Raw genomic sequence first — 18098 nt, forward strand, 5'->3', positions numbered from 1 at the left:
CCCATTCTGACGTTAAAAAAACATGTGAAGAATCAACTTACTAGATCTGAATTAGAGAAACTTCACAACTTGTTTATTTTGTTTCTTTATATACAAACTCACTTAACATAAAAAACCCGAAAGCCACAGAAATTCAATAATCACACTAGAGATCACTGACAACACAAACTAAGATTCCTGATGGAATGACAGCCTACTAGGTGAATCAATTCTTACCACGATTTCATCTTCAGCATCAGATTCATCACTGTAATTATCCATGGTGTGAGTCTCATTTGTGCCTGCACTATGCAGTTGGGGAGCAGGAGTTTTTCCAATCAAGTTTCTCACTTCAAGACTCATCCTTGCAGAAGTAGCTCCTTCTGATGGGACAGGAACTTGTTGGCGGTTACGAAACGATGCCATTCTTAAAACTGACATGCTGTGTGATCGCTTTACTTGGCTACTGGAAAAGCTGTGGGCACGCCTCCGCATATCAACCTTATGAAATGAAACAAGAAGCCGGTAAATTAAAAAGAATCAGGACATTTGATGGTAAAGTTCCACTATCAAGAAGTACGTGTGATGATTTCTAATTGCCACAAGACATAATTTCGAGCTCCCTCTTATATAATTTCATAGCATGGAGGCACGATGAACGACATCAAATGGTTGCCTGAATGATTAATTTATTAAACAATAAAGCCAGCGAGCCTGCATCCATCAATATAAAAATTCCAGACATCCATTTTTTGACCAGCAATGATCCCGAAAGGTGCTTCGGAACATATCTTTGCAAATAGATGTCAATTGAACATACCATGCTGCCAAAGATACTCAGCTGCATTGCTCTTGCAGACAAGCTATTTGCTGGTCGATATGTCCCTTCACAGTTTGGCTTACGTTCCCTTGGTCTGTAGAAATTTTCAGGCCAACTCATAAGACCACCATGCTCTCTAGTTAAAGGTCTATTGGGGCGATCAACTGATGCTAATGAGGATGGCCTTCTCCTCAAAGCACCATCAACTTCAAATGCTGCAATGTCAAAAAAGATTACTCTTGCTCTCGCCTCAACTTGATATCGGGATCCTTGATGAGAGAAACTGGCTGCCTGGGAACCTGTAATCCATCAGAATCAGTGACCTAGTTCAAGTACCTTCTAATTGTCATAACCCATCAACCAAAAAGAGCATGGTTGAATTAGAGTAGCTTAACACATCAATAACCTGTTTACATGATGGTTAAGTAAGTTATGATTAACAGTAAACAATTTATAAATCTAAATACAAATTCATCGAATACTTGACTCATTCATTAGGGCACTGATATCTATGACAGCCCATCGTGTGTAATTTTTTAAATCGAGTCCAAAATGGATGTACAGTTGAAAATAGCAAATCACTGGAAAGGCTTATCTAGACACTGATGTAGCACCAATAGGTGTCACATCAATGACATTGTTACTATTGATTTATTAGTCCAAAACAAATGAAGGCCACCTATCCTCCAAAATCATTTCAAACCACTGCAAATCAAACTTCCAAACCAAGATACATACACTGAATTAACCAAAACAGCACCCAATACCTATACCACCATACCAGTGACAACCATAGAGCAAAGCTATACCAACTAATCAACCCTAACAGTTGCAAAATTGCTCGTTTGAAAAAAGTAACATATTATGCCACCAAAATATCAAGCTAAGTTCCAGGCCTCTTTGTCGCTCTCCTCTTAATCTCCAACCCTCTAACAAAAGAACTCCACAGGCACTACTATATGGCTTGAGAAATTAATTAATTTAGCAAGTTTTTAAAAATATAAAAACTAGTGAGGAGAGGTCATTAAAAAGATTAGGAGTGATATAGCTATTTTGTTTTTGAGTGGCATAATGCTATAACCTTTGCATAAAGTGCCAAGAATAGTTAGATATTAATCTAGCTAAGGGATGTTTGTTATTTATAATTTATATTTTGTTCTGAGTGAAGTATTTTGACAAAAGTCTCTTATATATTTAAGGTATTTTGTTTGAGTCAAATATTTCAGTAAAAGTTTGTACTTTCATTTATGGATTATGCATTTGCGCAGATGCAGAGGATATAGACATTAACATCCAAAAAAGCATTTAATGATCACAATCACTGCATTAATGTATTTAAGAAACATTCGTTTAGGACCTATTTTAACCAAAAATTAGAAGTTCAAATACTATAGGGGAAAAAATCGAGCTCAAGTAGGAATTTCCAGACAGTTCAAGGACTATTTTTGATGTTATCCAGAGTGCAAACATTCCCATTCTGGCAATTGGTGGCTTGAGAGTGCTCATTGAGCAAGTCCTGTGTTTGAGCCATGATAGGTTCTTGGGTTGGGGTCGGTTTGGGTGTTTACAAGACCTCTAGGTCTCTTGTGTACCAAAAAAACCAAAAGAAAAGAAAAGAAAAGGGGGAATTTCTTTGATGGTTCAACAGGGTGTAAGTCTCTGTCTGCCTGCGACCCTGTGGTTGTCCAAGGGACCAAAGTAACTGAGAGTTTCAAGCAGAACAGAAGCACCAAAAGCTCACGGACTGTTTTGCAATTTTTCCAAAACTAAAACAGACAAATCATCCATTATTTTTTAAACAAATTCAGCATAAATTACCTGATATCTCTATGTTTTGAGAGCTTTGATTTCCTTGCAGAGGCAAAAGGACTGCAGGTGATGCAATTAATTCTTGGAAACCATGGGCTTTTATGAATCCTTCTAATAGAAAGCCAAGAGAATGATGCGGCACTTCTATAGTTTCTCCCCTAATGTATGTGGTGATCACTGACCTTCGTGCAACAAGGACTCTCAATTCTTGCAATGGCATTTTTTCAAATACTTGAGGAAGCAAGAGTTTGGCAAGAACGATTGCACTTTCCTGAAACACCACATGAGAAAAGGAAAGAGGAATATAGCTTCAAGTAACAATAACCTCACTTAACATAACTGAAGAAATTTTACCCTCTTCCAAATTAGGGGCATTACAAGGCAACTAGACAATATGGTTTTGGGAAACATCCAACTCTTGACTTATTCATCTTAATCAATGCGAGTAATTTCATGGATGGAGGAAAAATGAGTTACTCTAAACCAAAATGTATCATCATACCTGCCATAGGAAATCTTCAACTGCAGGGTCAGACCCTAGCACCGAAAGTATTTTCTCACTTTCAATAAAAAAGCAGAGTACCACAGAATCTGTTATTATGTCACACATGCAACGTTTCCCAACTAGCAGTTCATACAGGCCCAGTGTGCTCCCATGTGTAAAAGTTGGATGCAGTGCGTGCCTGCTCCTAATGTTCTTGCTTGTCCACTGCCAAACAATAATTTTAACTTGTGAATTGTGATAAATTTGTTAACAAGGAAACCAAGAGTGGTATTTTGACTTATTCCTCAAATACCAAACTTGCCATATAAACTTTTATTTACCTTGACAACACCATTGGAAATAAGCCAGACACCATTTGGTTTGGAGCCTTCTTTGTAAAGGGGCACTCCGCATGGTTTCATTATTTCTTTTGCAGAACCTTCAAGGGCTTTACGCACCATAGAAGGAAGGGCTCCCAAGAGCGGATGGACACTAATCAAGTCAGTTATTTTGGGAACCTTTACCAAAGGAGGATTTCTTAGAAGTCTTTTCAAGTCAGTCTGCATTAGAAGATATAAATATCTTAACTTCAGATTACAAAAGCCCACAATTGCATGTAGAATTTGAAAAGGACAACCAAAATTACCTGGACAGCATCGTGAAGATGAAGCATTTCCTTTTCTTCCAATAACCCAACCTTCTCAAGATTTTGGACATAATCAATTAAATGGTTCAGCACTGAATATGTTACTTGTCTTGTTTTCACAACACGTAAAACCTGAAAAAGCATTGAATAATTATTTGTGTTCTAATTACCGTGTAGATGCCATGGTTCTGTTTGGCATGGCTTATGCAAGATGACTTTTGACTTTTAGTTCATAATTCAAAAACTCAAAAGTTTTTTTTTTTAAATAACTTAAGACAAAAATGATAAAGTTAGAAGTATGTTTGGAAAAATTAACACAGCAAGTTATGCACTGAATATGTTACTTGTCTTGTTTTCACAACACTTAAAACCTGAAAAAGCATTGAATAATTACTTGTGTTCTGGTATCCTTGAGTTAGAAGCCATGGTTCTGTTTGGCATGGCTTATGGAAGATGAATTTTGGTTTACAATTCAAAAGTTATTTATTATAAGTAACTTATGAAAAATTAACTCAAAGCAAGCATTGTTACGAAGGGAGATAATGTAAGTAAGATGTTAAAAATTTAACTTTTGACTAAAACAAAATTTGGACTTGATTTTGTAACAACTTTTTCATAAGTCAAAAGTTAAAAAACAACTTAAATCAATTTGCAAAAGTCATACCAAACGGAACCTGTATCAACAATAAACTCATCTTGAATTGCCACCACCAACCCAATTCAAACCATATGAATGAAACAAATGCGATGACCCACAGGCCTCAGCCTACCTAATTCAAGCAGAATTCATTATGACTAAACAGATAGATAGGGACAGTTAAACTCACAAACCTGAGGAAATGTAACACGGACATCTTCCAAGAATTTTCTTGCTTCTTCTCCTTCTGCCTCACTTTCGTTAATGACTATAGAAGCAATATCACTGCCACCTAAAAATATAAATAAATGGGAAAAGTCAATCTTCTCACAAAATTTTACACTATAGATACATAGAAAACAAATATGCCATTTCAAAACAAAATAAATGTATCACTCCACAAGAAGCCACTGAGCATACATTTAACTCAGGTTATTAACATTCAAAATATTTTTAGAGGGGTACGAAGATGTTTATTCCAAAAGAAAATATCTTCCCAATTACATTATAACAACAGAAGTACAAAACAACATTCTTCTACCCAACCCAAAATCATGCAGGAATTATGTTTGAGTATGACCACCTACTATTTATCATTCCAAAACCAAGATTATCATTTATCATGATCCAGGTATCGCAGAGCATCTCAGAGCTCCTATAAAGTTGACTTTCCAATTCATCCTGGAAATGGCTGAGTGCAGTACCAAGATGGAAAAAAAAATTAAGGGAGCAGAGAGAGTTAATGCGAGAAGAGAGGAGAATGGACCATAGAGGTTTTGGCAGCAATTATGAGACTCAATGTTCAAAAGCTAATGATCAATAGCAACCTGACTGGTATGGGTAACAGGGTTTTCTTCAAGAGACTCCAAACCAAAACCAACTGGATTAGGAACGACTATTCATTCAGAACAAGTAGGTTTCTACACCTAACTAGGAATAGAACAATAAAATAGAAACCAAAGTCAAGGAGCAGAAGTTAAACTTCGATTCTAGTTTCTATTTTATTATTCTCCCTAGGGTAAATATCCTAAAATTCCTTTGATTGTTCCTAATTATTTTCTTTAGCTCAAAGGAACTTGATTTCAAAGAGTTGACTGCAGAGAAACCAGCAGTAGTAGAACAATAAAATAAAACCAGTTAAGGAGCCAAAATTAAATTTTTAATTCTAATCTATTTTTATTTATCTTCCTATAGTAAATATCCTAAATTTCCTTTGACTATTACTAGTTGTTTCCTTTACCCAAAGGAACTTGATTTCAAAGAGTTAGACTGCAGATAAACCAATAGTCAGAATCCACAAAAATAAACCTCTCCAATCCAGGTTGCATTGGAAAAGAGACAACTGCATGACATGAGAAGAAACCTCTAAAATCTACCATTAGAATAAGCAACAATCTCAACATGAACTACAACTTCAGTTTTTACTTTGTGGAATGGAAGTCTATGAATTTTGGGCGCATGATTGACTGCAGGAAAACTAGAAAGCAAAGTAGGAGTAAAATGTAGAAATTTTCCAAGTACATTTACCTAAGAAAGAGCTACAAGATTAACTTAAATGTATTCTAAATTCTTCTTTGAAACACACCATTTGCCAATGAAAATCCCAGTTTCCAATTAATTCTAGCTTCTTTTTTTTTTAAGAAAAACTGGGACATGCTTTAAGGTTGGCAAGTATTTCATAAAACAATCAGCAAAGGATCCAGGCAGAACTCAATTTTGACTTAAACAGAATCTGCCAATGAATGAGCCATAAGACTAACTTCAACTCCATGAAAATGCATCTAATACATCTTCAGACATGTAAACTCTTACGCAAATATTTAAGTTGCAAATTCCAGGCAGACCACAAATCAACATTGTAAGGCACTTTAAACAATCTTGTGACAGCATGTGAAAACCTTCATAACCTCACAAGTATTACCTCCGCCATGGCAGCACTAAGACTGTCTTAGTAAGATGTATTTGGGAAAAAACTGTACAGGGATTAGAACAATTTCACCATTAACATAGAAAATAGACTTGTATCACTGCAACATACCTTTACAAACTTGTATACTGACTGGCTTTTAACTGTATTCCATGTATGTCCAGCTACGGACTAAGATTCTGTCTACTGGAGGTAGTTCTGTGAATTTAAATGAGTGATTGATGGGGAATTAAAGACAACATTGGGAATTAGTATTTTATTTATTTATTTATACGCACCAAACCAAACAAAATAAGAGAACCTAATAAGTCTTAATTCCATAAGAAAACTAGAATCCTAATTTGAATATTAAATAATAAATACTAATATTCCTAAATAATAGTGAATAAACAAATACTAATTCCCACTGTTGTCCTTCATTCCCCATCAGAATTCCTTCATTTCCCCCCAAAAGATTCACTGCCAAGCTATTCTCACACTAGACTGTGATAAGAAAAATCTGCGATTGTTATCTCCCTCTCCATGCCATTCTACCTTCAGACCTTGTAACTGATAACTATCAGCTATAATTAAGCACTCTATATCTCTCTTCCTAATCAGATTTGTTCTAAATCAAATAAAAAACAATTTTAGCCACAGACATCAGATGATGATAAACAAATTCTTCCACTACTTTCCAAGTTGTAATCAGTCTGTTCATGCACTGAGTAATTGAACAGTCATGACAAATTTAAACAATTCTTCCACTACAGGGACCAGCTCAAACTCTGTTGTCATACCTGGACCAACCCAACTGAAATATACACAAACTAACAGTAGAAATCTATCTTCCATGATGTCATCAATCTGTTCATGCAAAAAGTATTGAATCACCATGATACATTAAGTTTCTAGATCATACTTAGCCTTGGTCAAGGCTACTACGCATGGTTGCAGTATCTTTAAATGCAAATTAAATATAAGATTCCTCGAAATTGAAATAAGACATCTCATTAAAGAAAATTGCTGGAAAAGTTAGATTGTGTGCAATAGCCATTACAAAATGATGTAAACTGTGATGCATGAAAAATCAACCAAAAAAAAAAGAAAGAAAAAGAAATTATAGGAAATATAATGGCCATGTAAGGTTCAATTTTCTTCTGGAAAGAGCGGCACACAAGAACCAGGCACTTAACACATTTACAATGCATTGCAACTGCACATTGGTTAATAGTTTCTAATCCTGCAGACAACTATATTAATAGAAAATATAACACGCTCCACAGACTGCATTCAAGGAAAACTTTAAATAGAAAACTAATTTTTTTTTATAAAAAAAGTATTAAATCAAGTAAATCTTGTCTATTAGAAATGTACCCAATTTACCAATAAAGTCGTGTAGTTGCCGCCGTGCAATTCTATGGGCACGTAGAAATGCAGCACAAATGTAGCATGCAGATTCAAGCCTCTCCACAGTGAAATAAGTAACCATCCTCTGAGGGAAAATGCTTGCTTGAAGGAACTTGTAATAACTTGGAAAATGAACATTGGATCGCAAGCCCTTCCAATCACATAGACACTCATGGGAAGCCAGGTCGATTGCTTCATCTACTGATTGCATCAAAATATTTGCAGTTGTTTGCATTATCCTTCCCTCATCAAGCATGCCCCAATAAGCAGCTTGGACTCCTGATATGAAAAATTATTCTATAATCATCAAGTTACTTGCATATTTTTAGCAAGGATTGGTTTAAGAAAGAAATTGATAATGATTGTCTGCTAAATGAAAAAAAAAGTTCCACAATAGAACTTCGATGCATTGATGAAAACAGCATCTTCTTTGTCCATCCACTAGATAGCATAACATGCTTTTGATTGGATTTATAAGCTCATAACATTTGTTTATTGGATATGGTCGTTGCTATTTCCGCACATGGACATGGTATTTGGATCTAGGAGGATGCTTTTGCACCTTAAAAAGTACTTCTTTGTCCTTTCAATTATCCATGCAATTAGTGATTGATGTGATGCAAGTTTTTCCTTTCTCCCTTCTGATTTTAGGTCTTGTATGAATTATGAATTTTTGTTACAATATGACGCTGGAAAATCTATAGTTTTTTTTTTCCAGAGGAAACATCCATTTTCGAAGTTTTTCCTAGAACTGTATAAAAGACAGTAGAATTACAACTGAGTTTCTTCATAGAATCTAAAATGAAATCCTTAGGCAAACCGCATGGCATTTGGTACTGCATTCAAAGAGGATATTTAGGTAGCTTAAAGCATCATTCTTGTGAAACCAATTTTTTTCCAAAAAGCTGAATGTTCTTTCTCCTCTATTTTGTCTGGTTTAATACTTCTAATTGTGTATAGTTATTCAAAATTGTGTTTAGGTAATCATGATAGATTGACCTAGAGAAAGTGCCCATCTCCATTTAGGTGTTAATCTAAAAAATGGATGCTTAACACCTTCTCATTTATACCACACCCTGATTATCCTTTCCTTTCTTTCATTTTGTTGCTTTCCCCTTCAAAAATGAAGTGACAGTTCTCACTATCTAAGAAATACTTTGTTATTTCTACAACTCCAAACTAGTTCCCTTGCTAACCGATAGTTCTCAGTTCTGCAAAAATTAAATCCTACACAAACTTTCAGGCATTTTTTCTACAAACTAGCAGATTTTTAACTCAATTCCTTAGTCTGTGAATAAAATAATATACATCCAAACACACAAAATCCCCCTCTCTTCTGGAGATAAAGTAAAAGTGCAGGGCATTTTAAGGTTTTATTTCTCTTGCCAAAGACCCAGACCAACCACAGAAAAAGCATAAGCAATTAAAATAATAAACAGAGTAACAATAAACAGCATACATACCATTTAGAAGGCGTAAGCGGATATCTTTCAAATTATTTGGGTCTAAATTATTGCCAGCTTCAGATGCACTATGGGGGTGTTCAAATGACCCTTCCAAATTATTTAAGCTTGCAATATATGTTTTAACTGTAGGCCAGTCGACAGGTCCAAGTTCCTCATCATCTCCAAGATCACCAAAAGCCTCTAGTGCTTTGTTCAGCATTTCATACTTTGTATAGTTCAATATACGCTTCTGAAGATAAAATGTCACACATGACAAAAATAAGTAAATAGCTACAAAAATAAAAAATAGAATAAGTAATAATTTCACTAATTTACAGATAAAGAAATTTTTCATCAAAATATAAGAGTGCCTCTTTGGTGTCTTTCAGCAATAGTGGATACATCCTTAACTTGCATAATTTTCAACACAAATACAATAAGAGCAAAATATAAATAGTTATTTAGGATAGAAATATCAAATGGAAGTGAGAAAAGTGGAGAAACCAAGAAGAAGCAAAGCAATGAGAAGGAACATTATAAATTCAAATTCCGTTTGACAAGCATAAAGTCAGCTTATGTCAAATATAATGATAGATACTCGTTTACGGACACACAAACCCTGGTAAAATATTAACAAATTATGAAGCTAAATTCATGTGCAAGCAGAACAAATGTAACTCCCATTGATATGAAATGCAATAATTCCTGACTATGACTAGCTTAAAAGGAAATAAGCCAAAAAAATCTAAAAGTATGGAATCCTAAATAACTAGACATTAATGTAAACCTCACCTTGGTAGCTGATATCCTATCCATGTCTAGAAGATGTAAAATAAACTGTGTTGTTGACCCATTCACGATAAGAGTCAGAAGTACGATTCCACCAGTGAAGAAAACGAACTGTAAAGGTGGAGAATAATAAAACATATATCAACTTGCAAAAATTGGCTATGCTAAAATAGTCTGCTACCTAAATTTGACAGAGAACGCAATAGATTCCTAATACACTTTATTATATTTCTAGACTACTAATATTGTCTGATGCATAAATTTGACCAATAGAAAGTCAAGGATCAAATAAATAAAATAGCATGTATTTTTATAGAACTCACCAAGGTTCCTGTTTCAGAACTGAGATACATTGAGCTGTCACTAGTGCGCTGATACATATAAGAAGTAAAATCACTAGAAGTAAATTATATGGAAAAAAAATTGCAAAGATATAATAGAAGCTTTACAGACACAATTTTCTTCATATGGCTTTGAATAGACATCAATCATTTATAAGCTTGGAATGAATGTCATGTAAGTAGTCTTTGGTCATGGGAACTATGAGGAAACTTTTGGTTCAGAAAACTACTCACATATTTATAATCTCATGGTCATTATCGAGATATTCAGCCATAAAATAAGGATCCAAATGAATTATATCAAAGAGTGCATGGACATGTGATGTCACAACAGCATGGAAAAGAAAACAAAATTAATAGATGGCTGAATCCAAAAAACTTGCTTGCCTTGACAGACAATGAAAGTGATAATGCAACAGCCCCTCGAAGACCTGACCATATGAGAATGGTTGCTTCCTTCCAATCCAAACCATAACCAAAATATCGTAAAAATGGATACAATACTCCAACAACTACAAACCGGGATAGTTGCACAAAAATGTACAGAAGAAATAGGTAGCCCCATGCATGCCCTGAAACAAAACCAGGATGCATTTACAGACATAGAATTATCATATTAAAGGCTAAAAGTTGCATCACTATGATTTAAGAACTTCCTCTATGACAAGTGTCATGTCAGTTTGTAAGAATCTTCATATCCCTAGTTTACTCTTAAGAAATCTAATATTAATGCATCACCAACAAGAATTCATGATTATCATAGACTTGTTACCATAATAATAATAATAATAATATATTTAGATATGACTAGGCCTAGAGTTTGGATGGAAGACAACAGCGGCACTTTTAATAATTAATTTATACTATTGTGGAATAGAGTACTCAATGATCTATTTATAGTGCTTCTAGAAAGAGTTCTTAGTTGATATGCAGTGAAACTGAATTTTTTTACTTTAGTACATGTTTTTTACTTATTATAATTTCATTATGTTTTAGTGGGAAAAAAAAAATTCTTTTGAAAAAAATCGTGGATCATCTTTTACTCATAAGAGATTGGGTTAAGATCTGACCAAAGACCCTCAAAAGGATGTAGATGTTATGAGACAAGATGATTATGTTCAATTCAAAATGCTTACACTATCAGGAAATAAACCTTAAGTATCAAATTTCCAGACATCCTCTGCAAGGCATAAGATTCCTTTAGACAACCAAGACATGACAATAATAGTACAAAAGTTTCTGTGCATGGAGAGAATGCTCAGTAGGATGAGCAGATTACATGTCAGTGATCAACTAAGAGGTATATTAATAAAACCAATTGGAAGAGAGATCAAAGGTGAAACTGGACCAGCTCAAGTGCGAGACATCCACAGATGTAGCAGTTGAAAAGGACTCGCTGCAAGGATTAGAGGACATAGGTGGTTTGAGATAGGAAGAATGAGTCTTTTCAGTAACTTTTTCAAGGTACTGTAGTGACCTAGATGCTAATTGATAGCAGAATCAGTGTTTCAAACACTATTTATAATGGAGATTGAGATGCCTAAAATGATGTTTAATTGACCAGAATGTTAAAGCAGGACACTGGTCCTTCTATGACTTGGTGGCTAGTATGGTGAAGGATCCCCAGTCCCACGTTATCAGGATTCCACTTGGTGGTTGCTAGCTGGAGTGCCCATGGTGCACATGGAAAGTGAACTAGGTCGGTTAAAGGCACAAGCCGAAAATTCCAATCCCTTCTTCCATGGCCACAAGGTATACTAAGCCAACTTGGTTTTCTACGGCCCTGCACCCTTATAGTGGAAATTAAGTAGATTTCAAGCTATGCTAGCTTATCAGAAATGGTCTTGAAGAACTTTAGGACTTTTTGGATGGGTTTTCACATGTTCATGATGTGGCCTTCCACCATTGGCCACATGGTATGGGAATCATTAATATATTCCATTATCATTTATCAACGTTAATGAACTTCAAATCGACCTGTAAAAATCTAAACGCTTTACTATTATTAGAATTTAGAGAAGTAGAATAACAGTAAGAAAACTTCAAGAAACAAGTAACCCAAAATATTAATCTTGATTAACTTATGTATATGTAACTTGAGGGTGTACATGGCTATTTATACACAATCTATACACCTAAATTGCAAATAGAATTACTTCCCATGGATTAAGCCTCAAGTCAATCTCATAATTATTAGATAATATTCTAACATAAATGCATAATATTCCAACACATAACCAATTCATAAAAAGCAAACACATCCACTGCTACATCGCCAAACCCTTTTGACCTAGCTCTAGCTTAGCTACAATTAAATCATCATAGGCAGATTTGTAAATCAGTCATGCACAAATGCTGTTGGAAAGCAAAGTTGAAAAATGGAAAACAGGTGTATTGTATGCCCATGCAAGGATATGTAGTTTAAAAGTAAAAATACCATGGTTATGAAAAATATTGCCACTGCTCAGAACACCTTCTGCTATAACAACGCCGCTGCAAAGGAAAAGAGCATCAAACTTTTAATGAATATCACAATTACCTACAAATATACTATAAAATAGCAATAAGATATGTTTATTTAATTGGAAAATAACTTGCTGGAAAAAAAAATATAAGCAGAAAAAAATATTTTAATGGTTTGCCTCATCCATTGGTGTGATACCCAATGACAATGATTTAGTATTGAACTCAAAGGAATACGATGACTATGACAATCTCATGGCGCAGTTGAATCCAGTGGATGATAATGTTTCCTTATTTCCCTAAGCCAAAGAGGCAAGTATTCTTTAACAAATTCACATTTTCAGTAACCAACCATCACCGATGATTTCTTTTTGTTAAAGCTAAAGGTCCATTCTAAGGTGGAATAGTGTTAGGAAGAAACATACCATGTACTTAAAAGGAGATTTTTTGTTCTGATAATTGAAACACCAAAGACAAAATCCAAATGTAATTCAAGAATTTAATCATTGAAAGAGTAGAGCACACTGCTTCCCTCGCTTGAGCTGATTGACATTCCTTTGTCTTCTTTCTTGCCTAATCTAGGCATTAAATATAACAAACACAACGAAAATTTACTGCTGATCTTACTCCCAATCTGGAAATCAAATGTGGATCTATGGGTCAAGGTGGGTTGCATAGCACAAGCTTCATGTGTCTTTTCATGATGTTAAACAGTTTAATCAATGCCTTCTGGTTTTCTTTATGTTTTGTCTATCTCAATGACATAATCATTGAAATCTCAAAAATAAATCGACAAGTCAAATTCATCCAAGCATACATGAAGAATAGCAACGGCTTAAGAAATATGCTAAATCGATTTCTTACCTTAAGATGAAAATTAGAGTATTCGCAATATAAGCAACCATTTCCCTGGAAGAAAAATTGGGTGAAATGGATTAAATGTACAATCTTGTTGAAAAATTGCATTCACATGATAGCAAGAAATGCATTCATTGGGATTGTGGATCCCACACATGCTCTTGTGGCAACAGTGGATGACTATTATTTTTAGGTTTAATTTCAGAAGATATCTGTTATCTTCAGTTTCTGTGGCGACTGTCAGAAATTTATAACTGCCATGGCTCTTAGGGAAAAAAATTACATTAGCAGCAGCAAGTAATAAATAAACCTTGTGTTAATTTTTGAAGTGGAGCATCTCAGGTCTTTTGCAGTCTGCATCAAACACCCAACATTCTCAAACAAACTTCTCTGAAAATTTTTGGAGCCTATGTATATAAAATTATTACCTATTGCAATATACTAATGTCACTGTTCCTTCTACAAATAAAGGATATCTCAAAATATTAATCATAGAAGCTAAGAGAGATCATTCTTGTCACTGTATTTATTCCCCCTTAAGCTGGCAATCATACAATCAGATTTTAGCTACTTCGATCTGAAAGTCTTCTGGAAGATTCCTTTCCACTTTTATCTTTCTCATTTCTTACCTCACCTTTCTTTTCATTAGTGTTAAAATAATTCAAGCTGTTAGAGAACAGTGGATCGATGTTTAAAAGTAAACAGTACAGATTGGTACAAGATGTTGTTTTCTACAAAATATAGTCCCAAAAAATATTTAACCCACACTAATAATCAAAACTTTTACAATATCCTAAAACCTCTATCTCATCATATGAAGCAGATGATTTCTATGGATTTACATGACTGTTTTGAGTCCTATTGGAGAAATCAACCATTGATTTCTCTTCATTTTCTTCTTTCTTAAAGAACTTAATCATTATAGAAGAATCCATGCATTGCTTTCATCTTTGCAGTCATTAAACAGAGAGATAGGGTCCTTAAGTGTGACAGATAAGAACTAGGCATACCAAAAATGATGCAAGCTCTGTTGACCATCACCCTTGAAAGCAGTCCTGGCTACTGCAGCGTAAAACCTGTCCAGTGTAATATCAAGACAAACCATTTCTCCAAGTTGCTAAGAAATTATTGATAGTTTATCAACTTACATTCCTAAAGTCATCACTGCCAAAACACCAGAAACACCAGCACCCTCTTGAGCCTACCACATAAAATGCAAGTTAAGTTTCTTGTGCACAAAAGACAGGAAGTAATGTGATCAGTGTCATAAGTTTCTCAATCCATCGTATGCCATTACAATTTCAACTGTATATTGATAATGAATGAACAAGATGTATATGCTGAATAACATAAATGCATAAGCTGGCCATTAAGATTAAAAACATGGAAATGCCTATAAATTATAAAGATTACACAACACAACCAAGCCCAAACTAGTTGGGTTCCAGTATATGAATCCTTTTGAGTCATTCAGGGCGATCATACACCAATTCCGACTCAATATTGAGAGATATTAAATCCTTTGATACAATCCACAGCACGCCAGACAGGAATCAAATTTCTCATACAAAGCATTTCTTACTTCAAATTGCAAATAAGGCACCAATATAATTTGTTGCATGGAGAAATGCTGCAACAAGAGAAAATAAGCACCTCCAAAATGGCTCCATCCTTATGAAACTTTCTGGACATTGAATCTCACCATTGAAAGCTAGTTTCTTATTTTCATAATAAATGAGTGGCAGTAAAAATCAAGTTAATCAATCAACAAGGAGATCCACCTTGAAGCATAATGAGGATTAACAGATACTGGAGCCTAGTTTTTAGACAAAAGATAAAAGAGAAAAGATCATAAGAAACAGTAAAACCAGCCAAAAAATCTGAACGGGGTTGAGACCAAATATAGTCACAGGGAGAGAAACAGAGGGGAAGTGTATTGACTAAGTAGATATGGAATTCATTACTGGAATGCAAAACTCAAGCTTTCCGATTATCAATTGCAATTTAAATAAGAGATCTTGTGATGCACTCATATGAGAATGGTAGACTTCAAAAAATGTTTACTAAGATATTTAGCTAATATGGAGAGTAACATTTTGCTTGCCATTCAGACAGGGAAATAAATAAATTTCAAAGGCATCCTGGTTTGGAAAGGAGCTTACAGTGAAGTAGGCAATGTAGCTCACAGCTAGTGTCAGCGCAATCTCTATCACCGTGTCATTAAAGATAAACCCGAGCCACAAAACAGATGCAATTCCAAAAGCAATACCAATGCCTACACTGAATCATGAAAAGATTTTCATTTCAAGAGTGAAATCCTTCGCTCAGTGCAAATTAAAGGTAACTGGCACCTACGCTCCAAGTGAGACTTGAGTTAGAAATTTGAGTATGGAAACCCAGTTAAAGCTCTCCCCAAGGACCATCCGATAGAATAGCTGATAGACCACAATTGCTGTCCTGGACATAGAAATTAAAGGCATTAAAAGAAGACCAGAGATATAAAAAGTAGTAGGACTGGATTTTTCACAGAAAAAGACATGCATATGTTGTTAGTTTGCTGGTTTCACCTACTCAGATTTATCAAGTTATCTACAGAGACAGTCAGACAGGAAAACATAGAAGATCAATAAAAATTAAATACCCATCATTCATTAGGGATTCTCCTTCAATTATTGTACTCAATTTTTTGCTTGCACCAAGCTCTTTCAACAGAGCAACAACAGCCACAGGATCAGTAGCACTCAGAAGTCCACCAAGCAACAAGGAGGTTGTCCAATTCCAATTATATGGGAAAATGAGCTGCAGCATAAAATTGCAGAGTAATTTTACAACAAGCAGACTATAGCATGTAAAAAATTTCTAGCCTTGTAGGGTACCTTCAAAGCACACCCAAGACAACATGTTGAAATCAGAACTCCAGGACCGGCAAGTAGAAGCATTTGTGCCATACACCTCTATAGAAAAATTGTCAAAAAGCAGTTGGTTCATGCAAAGAACAAGAAAACCTAAATTTTCAGAGGATGAAATGCACACAGCTACACTAACCAGGCAATATAAGCAATAAAAGCACCAAAATTCTTACGGAGGAATTAAGAACATAATGAGGTGTCAAAGGGAAACAAACCAAATAACAAGGAGGTACAACAAAGAGCCAAAAGAAACTATGTACAAATGTACCAAATTTTCAAATACTTCCAGATAATGTTTGATTTCAAGTCCAACAATTAATCACGTTTATCTAACATGGGATCTCAGTAAATATGCAATATAGTCATGTTGTTTGATCAAATATGAACTACAAAGCATCGAACCTTAAGCATAAGCAACCAACTTTCGGTTTTCCTCACCTTAGAACCATTAGACTCATACCGAACCTGATGAATTACAAAAAGCTTGCAGGAGTTTTACTGGTAATGTTTAAAAGGGAGTGAGAGAAACCTTAATTTGGTGGACTTCCATTGAAAAGGAACTCTCAAAAAGAAGGGCAGGAAGGAAAACAGCCAATAAAAGGTCAGGATCAATATGTGCCCCTGCATCATTCAATTACAATGGGGGAACATCAACTAAATTATCATCGCAAACAATAGTCTCAGTCAATCGAGGCTTTAATAAAATGAAACTTACAGAGCCTGATTCCGTCCCCAATCCTTCCCAGTTTATGACTGGTACCATATTCTGCACAGCAAAAGAAACAACAATCGAGATAATTCCTTCTTTCTTGATCCAACTAAATTATGATTGATTAAAAAGAAACAAAACATTTAATAACCTAAGGATCCAAGAGCAATGCCGATGACGAGTAGAGCAACAGTGTAAGGGACTCGGGTACCACGCAAGACATGTCTGCACGCAATCCCAAGCCCCAAACTTAACCCAAAGAAAATCACAGTGTCCGTTGGATTCCATTCATCCGAAGAAGCTGACGAGGAAGACGACGACGACAATACTCTGTACAGTAAAACTCCCTCTTCTTCTGTAACACTCCCCATTCAATTTCCACCTCCACTGAAACTGGTTGTTTTAGTAGAGAGAGTGTCTGACCTGACCTTTTCTTTTCTCTTATCCTTGATAAGTAAAACAAATCTGCAGTACCAAATTAATGGGGTCTAAACGGATAATAAGACAGTGAGAATACTGTCGTCAACTGTCTGACGACGTTGCTTCTTTATTATAATGAAATTGTCCGAATTTCTACCATACGATGTGATTTGATTTGTAGGGTTCGGAAAATATTTCTTTCACCTTTGCACGCAATTATTCGAATATTGTACTCAGAGCACATCGCCGTTTGATGCTTCTGGTTGGTTGGTTGGTTAATAAGAATCCATTCTCTTCACAAGTTCTTTTAGATTTTACCATTTTCATCAAAAACTATCCTGATAAATTATTATTATTTTTTTAATAATTGAGAAAATATACTTGGAAACATCGATTCATCTCAACATCAATAAATTACTGCTCCCTAGTAATATCGAATAACTTTTTTTTTCATGATGACATTCTAACGTTAT

The 18098-nt window shown here is 35.0% G+C and overlaps 1 protein-coding gene across 6 annotated transcripts; it reads right to left on the reverse strand.

Moving 5' to 3' along the window:
- Positions 1–25: 25 nt before the first annotated feature.
- On the reverse strand, positions 26–17856 carry LOC7462643 (sodium/hydrogen exchanger 7). 6 transcript variants are annotated; one of them, XM_024610778.2, is made up of 23 exons: positions 17357–17846; positions 17212–17262; positions 17026–17117; positions 16464–16541; positions 16229–16386; positions 15943–16044; positions 15750–15867; positions 14736–14788; positions 14598–14663; positions 13594–13638; positions 12704–12759; positions 10654–10838; positions 10249–10296; positions 9929–10036; positions 9155–9386; positions 7659–7970; positions 4570–4667; positions 3739–3870; positions 3434–3652; positions 3111–3317; positions 2618–2879; positions 800–1098; positions 26–480 (listed from the first exon to the last, which is right to left on the reverse strand). In XM_024610778.2, exons 1-23 carry the CDS (start codon positions 17574–17576, stop codon positions 169–171), a joined length of 3453 nt encoding a protein of 1150 aa, XP_024466546.2. In that variant the 5' UTR covers positions 17577–17846; the 3' UTR covers positions 26–168. The 6 variants fall into 6 exon arrangements, with proteins under 6 accessions (XP_024466546.2, XP_024466547.2, XP_024466549.2 ...); XM_024610779.2 differs by having other exon boundaries at positions 7668–7970; positions 17357–17843; XM_024610784.2 differs by lacking the exon at positions 26–480 and having other exon boundaries at positions 1062–1205; positions 17357–17856.
- Positions 17857–18098: the final 242 nt, after the last annotated feature.

Source organism: Populus trichocarpa, chromosome 10 (assembly GCF_000002775.5).
Source record: "Populus trichocarpa isolate Nisqually-1 chromosome 10, P.trichocarpa_v4.1, whole genome shotgun sequence".
Classification (NCBI taxonomy): domain Eukaryota; kingdom Viridiplantae; phylum Streptophyta; class Magnoliopsida; order Malpighiales; family Salicaceae; genus Populus; species Populus trichocarpa.